This window comes from Camelus dromedarius, chromosome 15 (assembly GCF_036321535.1).
Source record: "Camelus dromedarius isolate mCamDro1 chromosome 15, mCamDro1.pat, whole genome shotgun sequence".
Lineage (NCBI taxonomy): Eukaryota > Metazoa > Chordata > Mammalia > Artiodactyla > Camelidae > Camelus > Camelus dromedarius.
The window spans coordinates 19,733,774-19,753,214 of NC_087450.1; the positions used below are offsets into that span (position 1 = coordinate 19,733,774).

Below are 19,441 nucleotides of genomic sequence, written 5' to 3' on the forward strand. Positions count from 1 at the left end.
TAATACTGACAGTAGGGTGGGAGAAGGGAAGAATATATACTCTGTGCAACTGACTTTACAGTAGCTGTGTGTTTAGTTGAGCCTATATTTAAACGCTAAAAAACGAAATTTCCCGTAGACACCTCCCAGTGTGTGATCTTCATGACTCTTTTCAGAGAATTTCTTGCTGTTCATTTTCACAGATGATGAAGGGGCGACTCCTGTTAAAAGAAGGCGTGTTAGCAGCGATGAGGAGCACACTGTGGACAGCTGCATCAGTGACGTGAAAACAGAAACCAGGGAGGTCCTGACCCCGACCAGCACTTCAGACAATGAGACGAGAGACTCTTCAATTATCGATCCAGGAACTGAGCAAGATCTTCCTTCCCCTGAAAACAGTTCTGTTAAAGAATACCGAATGGAGGTTCCATCTTCATTTTCAGAAGACATGTCAAATATCAGGTCACAGCATGCGGAAGAACAGTCCAACAATGGTAGATTTGAAGACTGTAAAGAATTTAAAGACCTTCACTGTTCCAAGGATTCTAACCTCGCTGAGGAAGACTCTGAGTTCCCTTCTACTTCCCTCTCCGCAGTCCTGTCTGACTTAGCTGACTTGAGAAGCTGTGATGGTCAAGCTTTGCCCTCACAGGACCCTGAGGCTGCTTTATCGCTCAGCTGTGGCCATTCCAGAGGGCTCTTTAGTCACATGCAGCAACACGACATTTTAGATACCCTGTGTAGGACCATTGAATCTACAATCCATGTGGTCACAAGGATATCTGGCAAAGGAAACCAAGCTGCTTCTTGACATTAGATGTAGCATGTCTACTTTTAAGGTCCCCCTTCCCCCTAATGCTGTTTGTATAAGTTTTGCTTATTTCTGTTTTTGTGCTTCAGTTCGTCCAGTGCTCTCTGCTTGAATGGCAAGATAGATTTATAGGCTTAATTCTTGGTCAGGCAGAACTTCAGATGAAAAAATTTGCATCTTCAGTATACTTTCTAAAGGGCAATCAGATAACGGATTTGTTTTATGTAATTAAGAGTTCACTGTAGTGGCTTTCATTTAATATGGCTGTCTGGGAGGAACAGGGTTTCCTGGCCCTTACAATGTAATTTAAACCTAACAGCATTTTTACTGTGTATAATATGGTGTCCTCTGTGCCAGTTTTGTACCTTATAATAGAGGCAGGTTGCCTCCGATCGCTGTGGTTCTTATTATCAAAATTAAGTTTACTTGTATACGGAACAACCACAAGAAATTTGATTCTGTAAAGAATCCTCTTTAGCTGTGGCCTGGCAGTATATAAATGGTGCTTTATTTAACAGAATACCTGTGGAGGAAATAAAGCACACTTGATGTAAAAATAATTGTTTTATTTTTATTGACATGACTGATTGCTATTCTGTGCACTTAATTAAACTGATTGTGATGACTTTTTACTTGTTTACATATGTTGCTTCAGTCTTCTCAAGATGAAACTAATGAGAAAACTGAAATGAGGGGAAGCACTTCTCCATTCTATTCTGTTTCATTAGAAGTGGAGTGGCAGTCCAAAAAGCAACTTACTTACCCTGTAGACTTTTCAATCCTCATTACCCCAAAATGCATAACTGCTGCAGGGAGAAGCGTAACGGTACAGCCAGCTCGCCCTCACGTCAACATGCTCCTGAGTGCGACATGCCACTGTTTGTTTCACTACCTAAGAGCTACTACATACCTTAAAAACCCTGAAATAAATAAAATAAAGGAATAGTTACCAACATGCCATTTTTTTTGTCTTCCTGAACTAAAACTGTAGCTAAAAGTAAGCTTGCTAGGACAAGCTTTAGCTTGGGACACTTCAACCATCTGTGCGTAGGGATTCAACCCAGAAGAGCATCTACAGGAGGTAAAGTTAATACCTAATTTCAGGTTGCTTGCTTTTAAACTCAGTGCAGTCTAGTCATAAAGATTCAGACAATGCTTTCGATTCTGTACAAGTTGATGGATTTCATCCAGTACAAATTAACAGTACTTGTTTTCTTTTTTAAAAGGAGTAACAGGGAAGAGGTAAATGACACTTTTTCTGCTTACAAAAAGTAATGCCCTTATAAAATCTTCAAACTAATTCAACCATTTAGGGTGGTTAACTGCAGTAAACCTTTTATTTCTTCAAAATGCTGCTTCTGCCAACAGAATTTTATGTTCTCTTCTTTACAAACAGGAACTCCTTTACAGTCCAACTGTAATTCCGTTTGCCCTAGAGTAGGCACAAAATTCAGTGCAACTGTTGCATAGTGTTCTGGAAGAAGAAAAGGAAAGCTTATTACTGCATTATGAAAAGGAAAATTTACCCATACAGTACCACTATTTGCTTTTCACAGTAGGGGGAAAATAGCTTGAGAGTTTTTGGACTCAAAACAGTACTAATAACATACCTTCTGGCCAGTTCCTACACCTCCATTTCATGACGATTTTTTTATTTGTTAACTGAAAACAAAGGGGAAATTCCACTGAAAACATTTTTTAAAATTTCCTACAATACGGTCACAAATAACCAAATCTGTTCATAAAAGCCCCTATGTACTAGAAGTAATCGATGAACAACATACACTCCCATTTTCCAGCTTATACACCGCACCACTGAGAATTCATTGTCCCCCATGCCAAAATGTTTAACAGTAGTAACACCCAAGGACAGGAGTGTAACAAGAACAGAGCCGATGTCAGTGGCGAGGCAACTGACATTTGGCAACACACACCCTAGTGATTTAGGTGGCAGAAACCAGAAACCAACTTTTAGACCAAAAGTTGGAAGGAAATCTATAATTGTGCCTTCTGAAATCATAAATACTTGCAAAATTACTGTGAAACGAAGGCTTCATCTTCATTATACTTAGTATTTATAACATTTATTATTTACCTTACAACCAACTTTATAAAGTGCTCAAGTTTCTGTGAACTCAAATAAAAAGCCAAAGCACATTAAAAACAGGATGAATAAAGCAATATTAACAGAAGAGTCAGTCCCAGCTTACCTTCCTTTAAACCAGAAGATTACTTACCAGTTCTATATATTCACCAGTGATGTTCCCATCAAACATTTGGAATTTCCCTCCCTTTTCAGCTTCTAATACAGCAGGAGATTTAGAAAATTTTTGCACCAGCTAACCAAGCAAAATGTACAATAGACATGTTATTCCAGCACATACTATCATGTTTTTAACCTAAATGTAAAATATTAATATAACAATTTACTGTAGTTTTGGCTTTTTTAATTGTGGCTACACAGCTATTACAGCTTTCCTTCCCTTTCTCTCCTCTTTCAGAGGAAGAAAACTCAGTAAATTGCTCCAAGCTCCTAAATGCTGATTAACTCCTCCAAAATGCCCATCTTTTCCCCCTCAAATTTTTCAGAGGCTATCCTAAAGATTTCTAGATCCTTTCAATCAGGAAAACATGGCCATACAGGAAACGAAAACCCAGCTCCAGTTCTTAGTGGCTTATTTTCTCCAAATGTCAGCATTTCAGATCCTAACTTGAAAAGTTACTTACATCTTTCACAGTGAAGATTCTATACAGCTGCTCAACAGCTGTATCAAACAGCTCCGTCATGTGCAGGGCCACAGTGGGAATCCTCACACCCAGTGCCACTGGAGAAGAGGTCTGAATCTCAAGAGAAAAGGTTCCAATATGACAAAAGATTTTGAAAATTCTTCTAATCTTAATAAAACACCAGAATGTCCCGAATTGCACACTACCCCCTTACACTAAAGCCTTTTAGCACCACCAGTTCTGGTCTTTATTTTGAAAACAGTTCATTGTTCCTATAAGCTCTTTAGCTCTGTTCCAGTCACAGGCTATGACCTCACACCCCAAATCTTATTTGGACATGTAAATATGGCCCAGAGGGCAAAAAAGTGAAGCAGGTGAAGGACAACAGCACTGAAGGCCAAAGGGCCCCAATTCCCCACCACCAGATTCCAAGAACAGGATCTAAAACCGTCAATCGACCAAAAGTCTGGAGAGGTTCTTCCATTGTTTTATGTGAACCACGAAGTCACCTGGTTTTGTATTCTCTGCTGCCTACCAAAACAACCTGCCTTTACAACACCGTCTTGAACTAAATTCAATTTTTTATCCCACAGAAAGGCCTACTTATACAATCCCTTCCATCAAGGATGAAAGTCTCATTTAATCACTTCCCCCAAAAACAGCAGAGGAAGCAAGGGTGGATTCGCTGGCCCTGGTCACTATCCTCTGCAGTTCGTCATCCCAAGGCTATTTAGAGCTTTGAAGCCTAGTGGCCACCAGAGGGCATACCTGCAAGGTATTCTCACTCAGTTTTCTTTTAACGGTCAATTCCTGCGTTGCCATAGCTTTCGTTGGTAAAATCATTCCCATTGTAAACTCTACAAAGAAAACATGAGAAGTGGTTTTAATAAAGAATGTTTTCCCTTTCAAAACAAATAGTAAGGCAGAAAACCAAAAACAGTATGTAAGAATATAAAAGAACTGATATTTATAAAAAGAATTCCTATAGCATTTTGAGAGTTTCGAGACCATTCTGTATTTTTACCTATAAAACTAATCATGAACAACACAAGATCCACAGCAGCGAATGCCTTTTATCCTTTCCTTTTTATCAAATGCCTTACTTTTATCTAGTTCTTGATAAAACAGCATAATTTTCAAATGTTCTTTTCCGAAAAGCTCCATTTTAAATGACTAACAGCTTTATGGCCTTCACTTACTGTCAAAACCAGACACTTGCTCATTGCTTCACCACCACCTCACAAAGCTTGGCCTCCCAGTGTTCAAGCCTGTGGGCCAGCCACATGTGTGATCTCGTGAGAAAAGTGGCAACCCCAAACGCTTCTGTGCCAACACCTAGATGCTCAGGTAGCAGAGTCCAAGGATGAGGTGCAGACATACAGGCCCTGCTGGCCATTTTGTCTGGCAGGTAACTTCTCTAATTTAGGGAAGAAGACAATAACCTCAATTCCACACAGTATAGGGATTAACTACGTAAATCTCAACTACCTGAGTCGCTTTCATTCATTCATTCATTCATTCATTCATTCATTCAACAAAGATTTATTAAGCACCTACTATGTGCCAGGGCATTATGACAGATGCTGGAGACAGCAGTGAACAAGATAAAGACACCTTCCATGCCCTCACGGAGCTTATAGTCTAGCAAGGAAGACAGACATTAAACTATACAAACAACTGATTAAATAATTATCATTCCAGAAAGCTATTAAGCTATTAACAATTGTGTAGGCAAAATGGTTCTCACTATGTAAAATACTGATAAGCACTAAATATGGTCTTAGTCGTGACTAGCTCTCAATCTCCAGACTACAATTTATCCTACAGCATAAAGAGTTGTTTCTGGAGCCTTGGACATCAGCCTAACCTGGGAATCCAGACCACAGTGCAGAGCATTACTTGGGTAAATAGAAAAGGGACCCTCTAGTTCACAAGGGATGCCTTCTTTACCCGTCTTAAGTGCCTCCAGGTAATCTCCAAGGGCCTCCCTGACCTTGGCGGTGCCTGCAGTTTTCATAAGATCCTTCAGTATATCCCCATCTCCTTTCTTTTTACTCACGTTCACCTACAAATCAGAAAAATACAAACCTAAGAAAAATCTGGTTTGATGTATTCTCACAACACTGGGACATATGGATGAGAGAACTGTGATGGTGAGGGAAGGGAAAGAAAGAAATGGATGTAAGAGAGAGATGACAGGTTTCCTCATATAGTTTGAGAAGATGTAAAGGGTTTCTTATCAAGGGTCCGTTGATTAGGTTTGTGGCCAGATCATGAAGGACTTCTTAGGATGTGAACCCCCTAATCTGCGTATGTTTTATCTGCATATATAACATACTGAAGATGTAGTCCATGGCTTTTATCAGGGTCTAGAAATGCGCTGTCCAGTATGGTAGCTGCTCAGCCACATGTGGCTACTGAGTACTTGCAATGTGCCTGGTCGGATCTGAGATGTGCTTTAAGTGTAAAATAACACACCAGACTCTGAAGACTTAGTACCAAAAAGAATGTAAAATAACCTCTTAATAACTTTGATATTAATTACATGTTAAATATTATTTTAAATATTGGGTAAAATAAAAAATATTAAAACTAATTTTACCTGTTTCTTTTAACTTTTTAAATGTGGCTGCTAGAAAATTTCAAGTTCCTTATGTGGCTTGCATTACATTTCTATTGAACAGCGCTGGTCTAGAACCCCAAAACCAGTGTAATTAGGTAAATCACGTTTCCCCACAGCCTGGCCTTGGGCTACATTTTTTTTAGCAGGGAGGAGAGTTGGCAAAGGAAGAGGAAGAGGGGGAAAAAAGAGAAGGAGGAGGGGAAGAACAGGGACAGGAGAGAGGGGGAGACAGGGAAAGGAAAGCATCAAAGTTCTGCTCTGGGGATGCCTCCGTGGTGCTCTCATGTGAGGTGTTGGCATGAAATCATGTAGTGTCCCTGTGATTCAGCTGAGTTGGGCCTGGTCCCAGGTTCCAGTTCCAATTTGAAGAGTCTGTTCTGTAATGCTACCAAGGGTTGAATCTAAAAGACCAATTTAACATGTTGATGAAACACTTCTCAGCTGATGGATCTGAACACAGCTAAGTGAAATCACAGCCCGAGTACAGCAACGTGTCTGAAGGTATGTCCGAGACAGCCCCGCTTTTACGGCATTTTATAATCTTTAATAGAGGCGGCTTATAGACAAGTGGCTCAGTACAACTTAGTTTCTATATCTCTAAAGCCTTCACACTGAATACATTCACAAATCAAAAAAGACCTTTTATCAAACTACCTTTATTTGGAAAATACAGCTGCTATACAAATGGTCTCAACCCACAACAAAGCTTTTAAAGAGGGCACTAACCACAAACCAAGCATAGGAGTTACGCAGGCTCTATCTCCCAAACTAGAGGAGCCAGGCAAAACATACTAACACACACTAACTAGCTTACAAAACACGTGTGATATAAACAAGGGAGATCACAGCTACAAGCTAAGAATTTTCACTATTAAAGGGAAAGAGCAAAGATGTAGGGAAAGAGAAACAAAACCCTGTTCACCAAGCTGTGCATCTTGCCTGAGCACTTTACAGTATATACACTGTCACATTTATCTGGTAACATTCTGAAAGGTCTAATTAACCCCATTTCACAGATGAGGAGGCCATGGAGGGTGCAGCCACCTGCCCAGCCCCACACCTAGTCTAAGGGAGAGTCTAGGGCTTCCCAGGATCACTCCTTCTCCCACACCACTCTGTCCACACCCCACGCTGCCCCCACCACCCCGATACAGCTATTCTTCTCAGCAAACAAGCCCTCCACAATTCAACAAAACTACCGCACAGGAACCACACAGTCTGATAAAATTTTTCAAATGCCCAACGCCTATAACAGAAGCTTGATTTAAAAAAAAAAAAAGAAAAAGAAGAAGAAAAAGAAAGAAACTCCAACAGATACCTCACCTCGGTGTCATCTACTTCATTTTCTTCAGACAGGCTGGGTATTTCAATCAGTCCCTTGTGCTTTGCACCAGATTCTTTAATTATACCTAAAATGAGCAAAATATGTTTTTCAATCACAAAAGTAACAACTAGTTTCCATAAAACTGCCCTGCCTAACTGAACAGTCCACCCTTCTCACAGGGCACCACCATGGTGACGATGAGGCAGATTCATGGCTTCCCCGCCACACACATGCCAAAGCCGACCCCACTCTCCCGGCCCACATCAGAGGTAAGCACCGAAGAGGGGGATAGAACCTGGCCTATAAAAGTGCACACGAAATCGGGGCTGCACAGGGTTGGAGAAGGTGGGTCTGTCGACCAATGTTTCTTTTCTCATTTGCCAATACTCTTTAGCAAGTTAAAGCAGCATAAAGGGCTATCTTGAAGAGAGGTCACAAAAGGGACAGGAAAGCAAAAACAGACAATGAGTTCTGATCATGGAAAGAGTGAGGGGAGGGAGGCTGTGGCCTGAGGAAGTTTGTGTGGACTCCATGCAGCTGGATTTCTTTCAAGCCCAGAGTGTTGACTTCAGTGACATCAAGATGGTGACATATTGCACAGCAAAGGAAACCATAAGCAAAAAAATGACAACCTACGGAATGGGAGAAAATATTTGTAAAACATGAAACTGACAAAGGCTTGACCTCCAGAATATATAAACAGCTCATACAACTTAATAAGAAAAAACAAACAACCCAATCCAAAAACGGGCAGAAGACCTGAACAAGCAATTCTCCAAGGAAGAAATACAAATGACCAATAGGCACATGAAAAAATGCTCAAGTATCACTAATTATCAGTGCAACCAGCACTCAAATCTGGGTGGACAGCATTCCTGCTTGCAGCAGTGCACAAGCAGAGCTCAGCTGGCAATTCTGCCTGATTTGGGTCCCCAGGTATAAGGCCAAAGCCGGTGTGGAGCCCATTTTACCGCCATACCCAGGCAGGGAGGCAAATTCGCACCTCCACTCAACTGCTGAGTGTAGTCTCTCGCCTGACCGTCCAGGAGGCCCAACCAGAGATCCTGGGCAGCCTCGTAGTTCATCCAAATAGCCCCACTCAGGAAGGGAGCCAAGCCAGAAGCCCTGCCCAACTGGTGAGCACAGCCTCTGGCCCTGCACAACCGAGGGGCCTGAACAGCAACCCTAAGCAGCCTCCAAGCCCAGCCTACAGCCTTCCCCACTGCTTAACACAGCTTGTGTTAAGGCCTTGTCCAGGCACAGAGCCCAGCGGAGACCCTACCCAACTGCAAACAACAGTCCCTAGCCCCACCCACCCACAGGCTACAGCTGGAAGCCCCTCCTGTCCAGGGAGCCCAGCCAGTGACCTTGTTCAACAGCAGAGCATACCCAGCGGCTTAAGGATGGTGAAGCCAAACCTGCAGGCCTGCCCACCTTCAGGGCACAGTGAGTCCCCACCTGGTCACAGAACACAGCCTGAGGCAAGGTCCTGCCATGATACCCTGCCTAAATACAGAGTCCAGCAGCAGCACCACCTGGTCAGAGAGCATAGCCTGAGACCCCATTCAACCAGGAAGGATTGACTGCAGAGCCCAGCCCATAACCCTGCCCAATCACAGAGTCCAACCAGTGTCACTGCCCTGCCAGGGAACACAGCCAGTGACTCTGCCTGACCAGAGAAACTGCACAGCCCAGCTAGTGACCCCACATAACTGTGGAGCCCAGCCAGCAACCCCGGCCAGTCAGGTAGCCCACCCAGCAGCCCTGCTTGAATATCGAGCCCAGCCAGCCAACTTACCCAACCACAAAGCCCAGCCAATGGTAATCCCACCCTGGCCCTGGAGCAGAGGCAGTGTCCCCACCCAACCAGAGACCCCAACAGCAACCTCGCCTACCCACGGACACTAGAGCTAACATGTCCAATAGCCCAAGCTGAATGATGAAAGTCTTCTCCTGCCAAAGCAAACTGTAAAATCTGGAAAAGGAGACCACTTACTTATATATTAAGTCCCTATCTATCAATAATTACTTTAAACATAAATAGATTAAATTCTTCAATCAAAAGACACAGAATGGCTGAATGGGTTAAAAAAGACAAGATCCAACAACATGCTGCCTGTGAGAGACTCACTTTAGCTTTAAGGACATGCATAAACCAAAAGTGGAAGGATGGAAAAAGGTATTTGAAGCAGATATTAACCAAAAGAAAGCAGGAGTAGGTATACTTACATTAGACAAATAGAATTTAAGCTAAAATTGGTCAAACAAAGAAGGCCATTATATAATGCTAACAGGGTCAATTCATCAAGAAGATACAACAATTATAAATATTTGTGCACCCAGAACTGGAGCACCTAAATATATAAAGCAATTACTAACAGAACTTACAAGGAGAAATAAAGCCCCCAACTATTACTGTATTGCTATTTAATACCCAATTCTTAACGATGGACATATCACCACAGAAAGCCAAAAAGGAAATACCAGATCTGAACAACACTATAGACCAAACAGACCTAACAAACATATGGACAGTCCATCAAACTGCAACAGAATACACATTCTTCTCACACTCCCACAGAACATTTACTAGGATAAATTATAAGGCCACAAAACAGGTCTCAATAAATTCAAAAAGATAGAAATTATAGTAAGTATCTTTTCCAACTACAATGATATGAAACCAGAAATCAGTAACAGGAGGAAAGCTGGAAAATTCACAAATACATGGAAATTAAAACACTCCTGAACAACTAATGGCCCAAGAAAATCAAAGGGACATTTTAAAAATATCTTGATACAAATAAAATTGGAAACACAACACATGAAAACTTGTGAGATGCAGCAAAAGCAGCTGGAAGAGGGAAGTTTGTTAACTATAAATTCATACCAGAAAAAATATCTCAAATAAAGAACCTAACTTCACACCTCAAGGAACTAGAAAAAGAACAAACTAAGCCCAAAGTTAGCAGAAGAAAGAAAATAACAAGCAACCTACAGATTCAGAGCAATCTCTTATCAAAATTCCAATGGCATGTTTCACAGAAATAGAATAAACAACCCTAAAATTTGTGTGGAAACATAAAAGACCCCAAATAGCCTAAGCAATCTTTAGAAAGAACAAAGCTGGAGGCATCATACATCCTGTTTTCAAATTACATTACAAAATGTGGTAATCGAAACAGTATGGTATTAACATAAAAACAGACACACAGATCAATGGAACAGAACAGAAAGCCCAGGAAGAAACCCTTGCATATATGGTCAGTTAAGCTATAATAAAGGAGCCAAGAATATTCAGTGTAAGGAAAGGACAGTCTCCTCAATAAATGATGTTGAGAAAGTTGGCAGCCATAAGCAAAACAATGAAACTGGACCACCATCTTACACCATACACAAAAATTAACTCAAAATCAACTAAAGACTTGAATGCAAGATCAGAAATCACAAAACTCACCCAACCACAAAGCCCAGCCAACGGTAATCCCACCCTGGCCTTGGAGCAGAGGCAGTGCCCCCACCCAACCAGAGACCCCAACAGCAACCTCGCCTACCTACAGACACTAGAGCTAACATGTCCAACAGCTCCTTAACATTGGTCTTGGCAAACATGTTTAGATTTGACACCAAAAGCAAAAATAAACAAGTGAGATTAGTCAAACTATAAACCTTCTGCACAGCAAAAAGAACCATCAACAAAATGAAAAGGCAATCTACTGAATGAAAGAAAATATCTGCAAATCATGTATCTGATTAGGGGTTAATATCCAAAAATATATAAAGAACTCACAAAACTCAATAACAACAAGAACGAAACAATCTGATTAGAAAATGGGCAGAGAATCTGAAGAGATATTTTTCCAAAGAAGACATACAGGTGGCCAACAGGTACATGAAACAGTGTTCAACAATATTAAACATCAGGGAACTGCAAACCAAAATCACCATAATATATCACCTCACACATGTTACAATGTCTCTTATTAAAAAGGGAAGAAATAATGCATGTTGGCAAAGATGCAGAGAAAGGAACCCTGTGCACTACCGGTAGGAATGTAAATTGGCACAGCCACTATGGAAAACAGTATGGAGGTTCCTGTAAAAATTAAAAATAGAACTATCACATGCTCCATCAATTCCACTTCTGGGTATACATCCAAAGGAAACAAAAACACTAATTTGAAAAGATAAATACTCCCTCATGTTCACTGCAGTATTATTTACAATAGCCAAGACATGGAAGCAACGTAAGTGTCCACTAATGGATAAATGGATAAAGAAAATGTGGTATATATATACACAGTGGAATATTATTTAACTACAAAAAAGAAAAACCTTGCCATTTGCAGCAACAGACATGGACCTCAAGGGCATTATGTTAAGTAAAATAAGTCAGACAGAGAAAGAAAAATACTGTATGATCTTACTTATATGTGGAACCTAAAACAAAACAAAACAAAAAATCTAACTCATAGATATAGAGAACAGATTAGTGGTTGCCAGAGACAGGGAGTGGGGGAATGGGTAAAAAATGCGTGAATGTGGTCAAAGATGCAAATTTCCAGTTATAAAAAATAAATCCTGGGGATGTAATACACAGTATGGTGACTATAATAATGTACAGTATATCTGAAAGAAAGTAAATCTTAAAAAATCTCATCACAAGAAAAAAGAAAAACTTGTAACTATATATAGTGATGCATGTTAAGTAGGCTTATTGTGTTCACCATTTCTTGATGTATACCAATATAAAATCATTATTTTATAACCCACTATGAATATAATGGTATATGTCAATTATATCTCAATAAAATAGAAAGGAAATGAAGATTAGAGCAAAAATAAATGTAATTTAGAGTAGGAAAGCAATACAAAAGGTTAATAAAACAAAGAGTTGGTTCTTTGAAAAGATAAACAGTACTGACAAAACTTTAGCTAGACTAACCAAGGAAACAAAAGAAGATCCAAATAAAATTAATAATGAAAGGGGAGACGTTACAACTGAGCCCACACAAATACAAATGATAATAAGAGATTACTGTCAACAATTATATGCTAAATAACTGGACAACCTAAAAGAAATGGATAATTCCTAGAAACATATCACCTACAAAGCCTGAATCATTAAGGACTAGAAAATCTGAACAGACCAATTACAATTAAGGAAACTGAATCAGTAATTAAAAAAAAACTCCCAACAAAGAAAAGCCAAAGACCAGATAGTTTCATTAGGGAATTCTACCAAATATTTAAAGAATTAACATCAGTCCTTTTCAAATTCTTCCCAAAAATTGAAGAGAAGGGAACATTCTTAAATTCATCTTAAGATGCCAGCATTACCAGGATACCAAAGCCAGTTAAGTACACTATAAGAAAAAAATTACAGACCAGTATTTCTGATGAATACAGATGCAAAACTTCTCAACAAAATACTAGCAAACAGAACTCAACAGCACATTAAAAGGATCATATACTATTGTCAAGTGAGATTAATCCCTGGGATGTGATGATGGCTTAATACCCAAGTCAAATGTGACATACCACATTAATAGAATGAAAAATAAAGATCATATGATAATCTCAAATCACGCAGAAAAAGCATTTGACAAAATTCAACATCTACTGATGATAAGAACAAGCAACAAATTGGGTATAATAGAACCGTATCTCAGCATAATAAAGGCCATATATATGACAACTCCACTGCTGGCATCATATTCAATGGTGAAATGCTGAAAGCTTTTCCTCTAATATCAGGAATAAGACAAGGGTACCCACTATCACTGCTCCTATTCAACAGGGTATTGAAAGTCCTAGCCAGAGCAATCAAGAAACAGAAACAAAAGGCATCCAAATTAAAAAGGAAAAAATAAAACTGTCTTTGTTTGCAAATGATATGATCACATATAAAAAAAATCCTAAAGGCTCTACCAAAAAACTGTTAGAACTAATAAACAAATTTATAAAGTTTCAGGATACAAAATCAACATACAAAAATCAGTTGTGTTGCTATACACTAACAATGAGCTATCAGAAAAAGAAATAAAGAAAACAATCCCATTTACAATGGCCGCAAAAAACGGTAAAATACTTAGGAATAAATTTAACCAAGGAGGTAAAAAATCTGTAGTCTGAAAACTGTAAGACAGTGATGGAAGGTATCTTATGTTCATGGATTGGAAGAATTAATATTGTTAAAATGTCCATACTATACAAAGGCACTTGTACATTCAATGTACTCCATATCAAGATTTCAGTGGCTTTTATAGCACAGGGGAATATATACAAGATCTTACAGTAGTTAACAGTGAAAAAAAAAATGTGACAATGAATATGTATGTGCTCATGTATAACTGAGAAATTGTGCTTTACACTGGAATTTGACACATTGTAAAATGACTATAACTCAATTAAAAAATGTTAAAAAAAAAAAAAGATTTCAGTGGCTTTTTTTTTTTTTTTACATTAGTAGAAAAAAAAATCCTAAAATTCACATGGAACCACAAAACACTGATAGCCAAAGCAAGCCTGAGAACAAAGCACAAAGCTGGAGGCATCACAATTCCTGATTTCAAACTTTAATACAAAGCTATAGCGGTCAAACTATGGTTCCGGTATAAAAAAAGATACATACCAATGCAACAGAATCAAGAGCCCAGAAATAAACCCATGCATGTATGATCAACTAATATATTGCAAGGTAAACAAGAATACTCAATGGATAAAAGATAGTAATCCTCAATAAACCGTGCTGAGAAAACTGGATATTCACATGCAAAAGAATGAAACTGAACCCTTATCTTACACCATACACAAAAATTAACTTGAAATGAATTAAAAACATAAATGTAAGACCTGAATACACAGAACTCCTAGAAGAAAACATAGGGTAAAAGCTCCTTGATGTTGGTCTTGTGATAATTTTTGGATATATCAAAAGCACAAACAACAAAGGCAAAAATAAATAAGTATGACTAGACAAACTAAAAAGCTTCTGCATAGCAAAAGAAACAATCAATAAAATGAAAAGGCAACCGACAAAATGGGAGAAAATGTTTCCAGACCTTATCAGATAAGGAGTTAGTATCCAAAATATGTAAGAAACTCATACATCTCAAAAGCAAAAAACAAAAACAAATAATCCCATTAAAAAGAAGGGCAAAGGACCTGAGCAGACATTTATGCAAAGAAGATATTCAAATGCCCAACAGGTACATGAAAAGGTGTCCAGCATCACTATCATCAAGGAAATGTAAATTAAAACCACAATGAGATATCACCACACCTGTTAGAACAGCTATCATCAAAAAGAGGTAAGTGCTGATGAGGATGTACAGTATTGGTAGGAACGTAAATTGGTGCAGCCAGTGTGGAAAACAGTATGGAGGTTCATCAAAAAATTAAAAACAGAACTACCATATGATCTAGCAATTCTCCTTCTGGATATGGAATCACTGTCTCTAAGAGACATTTGCACACTAAGTTCAATGCAGCATTATTTACAGTAGCCAAGGCATGGAAACCACCTAAGTGCCCACTGATGAATTAATCAATAAACAAAATGTGGCTTATTTACAAATTGGAATATTATTCAGCCACAAAAAGGGGAAATCTTGCCATTTGTGACAACATGGATGGACTCTGAGGGCATTATGCGAAGTGAAATAAGTCAAAGAAAACCATATACTATATGATCTCATCTATATGTGTAATCTAGAAAAACCAAATTCACAGAAACAGAGTAGACTGGTGGTTGCAAGGCAGGTAGAGAAGGGTAGTGAAGGTGGTCAAAGGTGTACAAAGGGTACAAACTTCCACTTACATGAGTAAGTTCTAGGAATGTTAATACACAGCGTGGTAACACAATACTGTATACTTGAAAACTGGTAAGAGAACAGATCTTAAAAGTTCTCAACATACACACAAAAAAATTGTAACCATATGAGGTGATGATGTGTTAACTAACTTTATTATGTAAATCATCTTGCAATATATACATAAATCAAATCATCACACTGCATACCTTAAACTCATATAATAAGTCAATGATACCTCAGTAAAGCTGGAAAAAAGTTAAATTTAACATAATTAAAATTGAATTAAAAAAAAAAAAAAAAGGCGAGACAGTGTTGCCTACTCTCCAGAGCATCACACTAGCCACCTCCAGGACTCACTGCTAGAGGAGAAAGCACATGGGGTCAGGGCAAGGCCTGTTCCACCTGCCCTCTGGCTGCTGCCTGGGAGTAGCTGGGTCTTATCTTGCAAAGAAGCCGGTTGTTGCTTTGAGCTAAGGGAGACGGGAGAGATAAAGGACTATGAGCTTCCCTGGCGCCCTCAGAGCCGTGTCTTGGGGAGTTGGGGCAAGTAAGGAGACAGTCCTGCTCTGATCCAGCCAGCAGCAGCCACTGAGGGAGCAACTGAGAGCAAACCCCCAGCCAGAAAGTTCCAAGGCAGGAATGGAACTGCTTTTGATGCTTGCAGAATACCTTCCTGGGCCCTGGTCTGGCTCAAGCCAGCAAGACAACCACTAGGGCAGAGGCCCAAGACCAGCTCTCTAAACCAAACTCTCAAAAAAGGAGCGGGCTCAAGTTGAGGCCCAAGCTTCAACACAGCACAATCCTCCAGAAACACATCTCGCCCTCTCTCCTCTTCCTTTTCCCCTTTGTCTTCATATCCATGGTCATTTCAACAGATATTTACTGATTAGAGACTGTCTACCCAGCCAGGAGGTAGGCACCACGGAAGAAATTTATTCATTCAGCAAACACACAACGTTTTAGACAGTGATCTGGCCCTGGAAACAAAACCAATCAAATCCTGACGCAAAGACCCAAAGAGTGAAAACAACAAAAATGTTTATTAACCAATGAATAAACAAAATGGGCTACGTCCATACAACAGAACATTAGTTGACCATGAAAAAGAATGAAACATGTGGCAACACGAATGAGCCGTGGAAATATTACGCTAAATGAAAGAAGCCAGTCACAAAAGACTACATACTGTATGACTCCATTCACAGGAAACACCCAGAGCAGGCAAATCCATGGAGACAGAAAATAATTAGTGGTTGCAAAGACTAAAGAACTGACTGCTGATGTGTTTGAGGGGAAGACGAAAATGTTCTAAAACTAACTGTAGTGATGGCTGCACAACTCTGTGAAAACTACTGAACTGTACACTTTAAATGGGCAAACTGTATGGCATGTGAAATATATCACAATAAAGCTAATATTTTTAAAAATCTCCACCCCGATGAATGGGGGAAAGGGGAATCCAGAACAATTAACAAAATATTTAAGTAACCATATGTAGTACACCAAATATCAGTGCTTTGGGGAGAAATAAAGCAGGGAAGGGAAACAGTACAAGAAAGGGATCTAAAATTTTTAGAGACTGGAGACAAGTGGCTTCACTCAGGATGAAAACCTGAAGGATCCAAAGGAGTCAGCAGGCAGCAGCTCCAGGAAAAGCTAGTGCTCACAAGTACCCAGCCGACTAGAGTCCTCCTGAGCACAAAGAGCCCTAAGCAGAGCTAAGTACTGGGGAAAAGGGAAGCCCCCAGCTGGTCAGACAAGGAACATGCAGTTAAGGGTGTCTCGAACTACAAACATCAATTCAGGAGCCCACAGCAGGAGTTCTAAAAACACCTGCTGAATGAATGACTAATGAATCAGTCGTCTCCGCCCCAATGCTGCCTCCAGCCCCACCTGTACCTGGAGGCCCCTGTTACCTTTCCAGCCCAGCTTGATGTTCCACTCATAGAAGAAAATCAGCTTTCCTTTGCGGCTGCTGCAGGAAGCCTCGCCTTCCACCTGCTTCAGCTCACTGACCTCACAGTGCCCAGTCTCATTCTCCACAGCGATGCCCACCAGGAGCTCACGGAGCTTCCCCTTGGACCAGCTGGTGGCATCCCGCTCTGTCCTGCCAGGAACCAGAAGGGCAGGGCCATGAATGGAAGGCCCCATTGGTATCCACATGCTCAGCCTGGAGAACCAGGGTTAACACCCCAGCCCAGCTCAGATCAGCGTAATTCCTCTCAAGCAGCCGTGAGAGGAGACTTCCAACTTCAGCACACTTCTCAAACCAGCTTTCTACCAAATATCTTCTAATCCTCCTGCTCAGTTCCTTAGGATACTGTTAGCCACTATGTAGGGTGGTGTTTTGTCTTAAAAACACTGGCTGACTTTAGGGGAAAGGTCTAGAAATCTCACCTGTTGGAAATGTAGGGGCAAAGCCTGGGCCACGTGAAAAGGCAGTAATAACTGAAATTTCACCATAACAAGACAAATTTTTACACATATATTATCTCATATGATTTTCCCAAATAACGTTCCCATTTTAGGGGGTGGAACTGAGCTGACAGAAGTCTGTTAAGTGCCCGTGGTCACAGGGATGGGAAAGGAGAGGTCAGCTCACTCCCTTCACAGGCTGAGGCTTTGCTCTGCCCTGCACCTGCTTTAGCATCACCTTGAGGGCCTGAAGGGAGAACAAGCCCTCAGAGGAGCAGGGCTGAGAGCATCACTTCCTGAAGTTCTGGCCGAAGGGGGAGGGGGGTAGAAATCAGCCCAAGTTTCAGATGAGTTATAAAAACGATGGGTAACTATAGTTCGAACTCCTAGAAAGCAGGGCTCACCAGAGGCGCATCAAGTTAGATGTGGAATTGAGTTCCAATTCCTGTTCTTTCCACTATATACATAACACTAACACAAACACATTTTCTAGCTTCATTTTAACTCCCCAAAACTTCAAGTGGCTTGGGGCTGGGGGGAGCTTCTGAGGTCACAGACTGCCACAGTTGAAGGGGTAAATCAGGAACTACTTCTATTCCTGGGGCCCAACCCATCTTTCAAAAGATGTCCCAAAACCGGTGCTAAGACCCCAGCCCAGGTGTCCACGCTCCACAGGCTCTCCCACGCCCTGAGGCCAGAGACAAGCCTCCGCACCTGTGCAGCTCCTCCCGCCCCGCCTCCCCGAGGCTCACTCAGCCAAGCTCATTCACCTGGGCTTACCCCTCAGGGGTCACCCCGGCCCACGAGGCGCCCTGGGCCACCCGGCCGCCCCACCCCGCGGGCACAGGGCTCCTGGCACTCGCCGAGGGTCCCCACCGCCCCTCCCGGCGGCTCCGGAGGGAGGAGGCCCGAAAGCCGCTGCCCCGGCCCCCGCCCGGCCTCACCAGTGCCAGTTGTTTACGTTGGTCCCGTCCTCCCGCTCCTCCACGATCCAGCGCGGGTCCCCCTGGCCCCACTTGGCCATGTCTGCGCGGCGGCGCGGCCTCGGCGGAGAAAAAGGGCCGCGGCGGCGGTGCGGCTCCGTCGCCGACGTTTCCGGCCTGCGAGCTTGGAATCAAAGCGTTCGCAGCGCCCAGAAAGTGCCAGAAATCCCCGCCCCCTGCGCCACCCCGCCCCGCTGCGGAGCGCCTGGAGAGCGGGAGCGCCGCTTGTTCCGAGGGGCGGGGGCGCGGCGCGGCGCGGCGAAGGGCGGGCACGGGGGGCGGGGCCTGGAGGGCGGGTTGGGCGCGCCTGCGCCCAGGAGGCCCTGGCGTCGGGGGAGGGGGCTCGGGAGGGGGCTCGGGCCCGAGGTGAGTGCCGGCAAGGAGGAAAGAGGTCTGGGCCCAAGAGACCCAGGTTGGGGCGTTGGATGGTGGGAGAGAGGTCTGAGCCACGGCGCTGGGGAGGGGATCCAGGAGGCCAGGTGGGGTTTGGGGAGGCCCTGGGCCCGGCTGTGGGGCTCGCAAGTGCAGGGGCTGGGAAGGAGGAACCTCCGCCGCCTCGGAAAGGCCGGATGCCTCCCAAGGATTCATTATTATTGCAAGGATTACCTTCGATACTAGCAAGCGGGCGGTGAGTGAGGGGCGCCTAAGAGCGGTACGGGGGATGCGGACAGATAGCGGTTGTCAGGCTCCCGCCGGCCAAGCTGACAATATTCGGTTCTCTCGAGGACACGACCCAAGCTCTTGGTCACCCAGTTCGCTGTG

At 42.0% G+C, this 19,441-nt stretch overlaps 2 protein-coding genes across 8 annotated transcripts in view; one reads left to right on the top strand and one right to left on the bottom strand.

The window, feature by feature from the left end:
- USP34 (ubiquitin specific peptidase 34) overlaps positions 1 to 1,422 on the top strand; it is a 202,416-nt gene extending 200,994 nt beyond the window's left edge. For all 6 annotated transcript variants that reach the window (XM_064494458.1, XM_031467101.2, XM_031467100.2 and 3 more), the window contains one exon: positions 183 to 1,422. In XM_064494458.1, coding sequence (XP_064350528.1) covers positions 183 to 790 — 608 coding nt within the window. In that variant the 3' untranslated portion in view covers positions 791 to 1,422. The remainder of the gene's footprint in view (positions 1 to 182) is intronic.
- AHSA2P (activator of HSP90 ATPase homolog 2) lies at positions 1,342 to 18,837 on the bottom strand. Of its 2 annotated transcripts, none has more exons than XM_064494461.1 (9): positions 18,641 to 18,837; positions 17,198 to 17,388; positions 7,464 to 7,549; positions 5,468 to 5,582; positions 4,286 to 4,374; positions 3,518 to 3,634; positions 3,028 to 3,129; positions 2,401 to 2,452; positions 1,342 to 2,264 (listed from the first exon to the last, which is right to left on the bottom strand). In XM_064494461.1, the coding sequence occupies exons 1-9, from the start codon at positions 18,718 to 18,720 to the stop codon at positions 2,092 to 2,094; spliced, it is 1,005 nt and encodes a 334-aa protein (XP_064350531.1). In that variant the 5' UTR covers positions 18,721 to 18,837; the 3' UTR covers positions 1,342 to 2,091. The 2 variants fall into 2 exon arrangements, with proteins under 2 accessions (XP_064350531.1, XP_031322964.1); XM_031467104.2 differs by having other exon boundaries at positions 3,518 to 3,628; positions 18,641 to 18,836.
- Positions 18,838 to 19,441: the final 604 nt, after the last annotated feature.

Excerpts from the sequence above, each read along its gene's own strand:
- AHSA2P (XM_064494461.1), bottom strand. The coding sequence starts at position 18,720 with ATGGCCAAGTGGGGCCAGGGGGACCCGCGCTGGATCGTGGAGGAGCGG. Across the intron at positions 3,130-3,517 it reads GAATCTTCACTGTGAAAGAT|CTGGTGCAAAAATTTTCTAA; the intron begins GTAAGTAACTTT and ends TTGCTTGGTTAG. Across the intron at positions 2,453-3,027 it reads CTGGTGAATATATAGAACTG|TTAACAAATAAAAAAATCGT; the intron begins GTAAGTAATCTT and ends CTTTGTTTTCAG.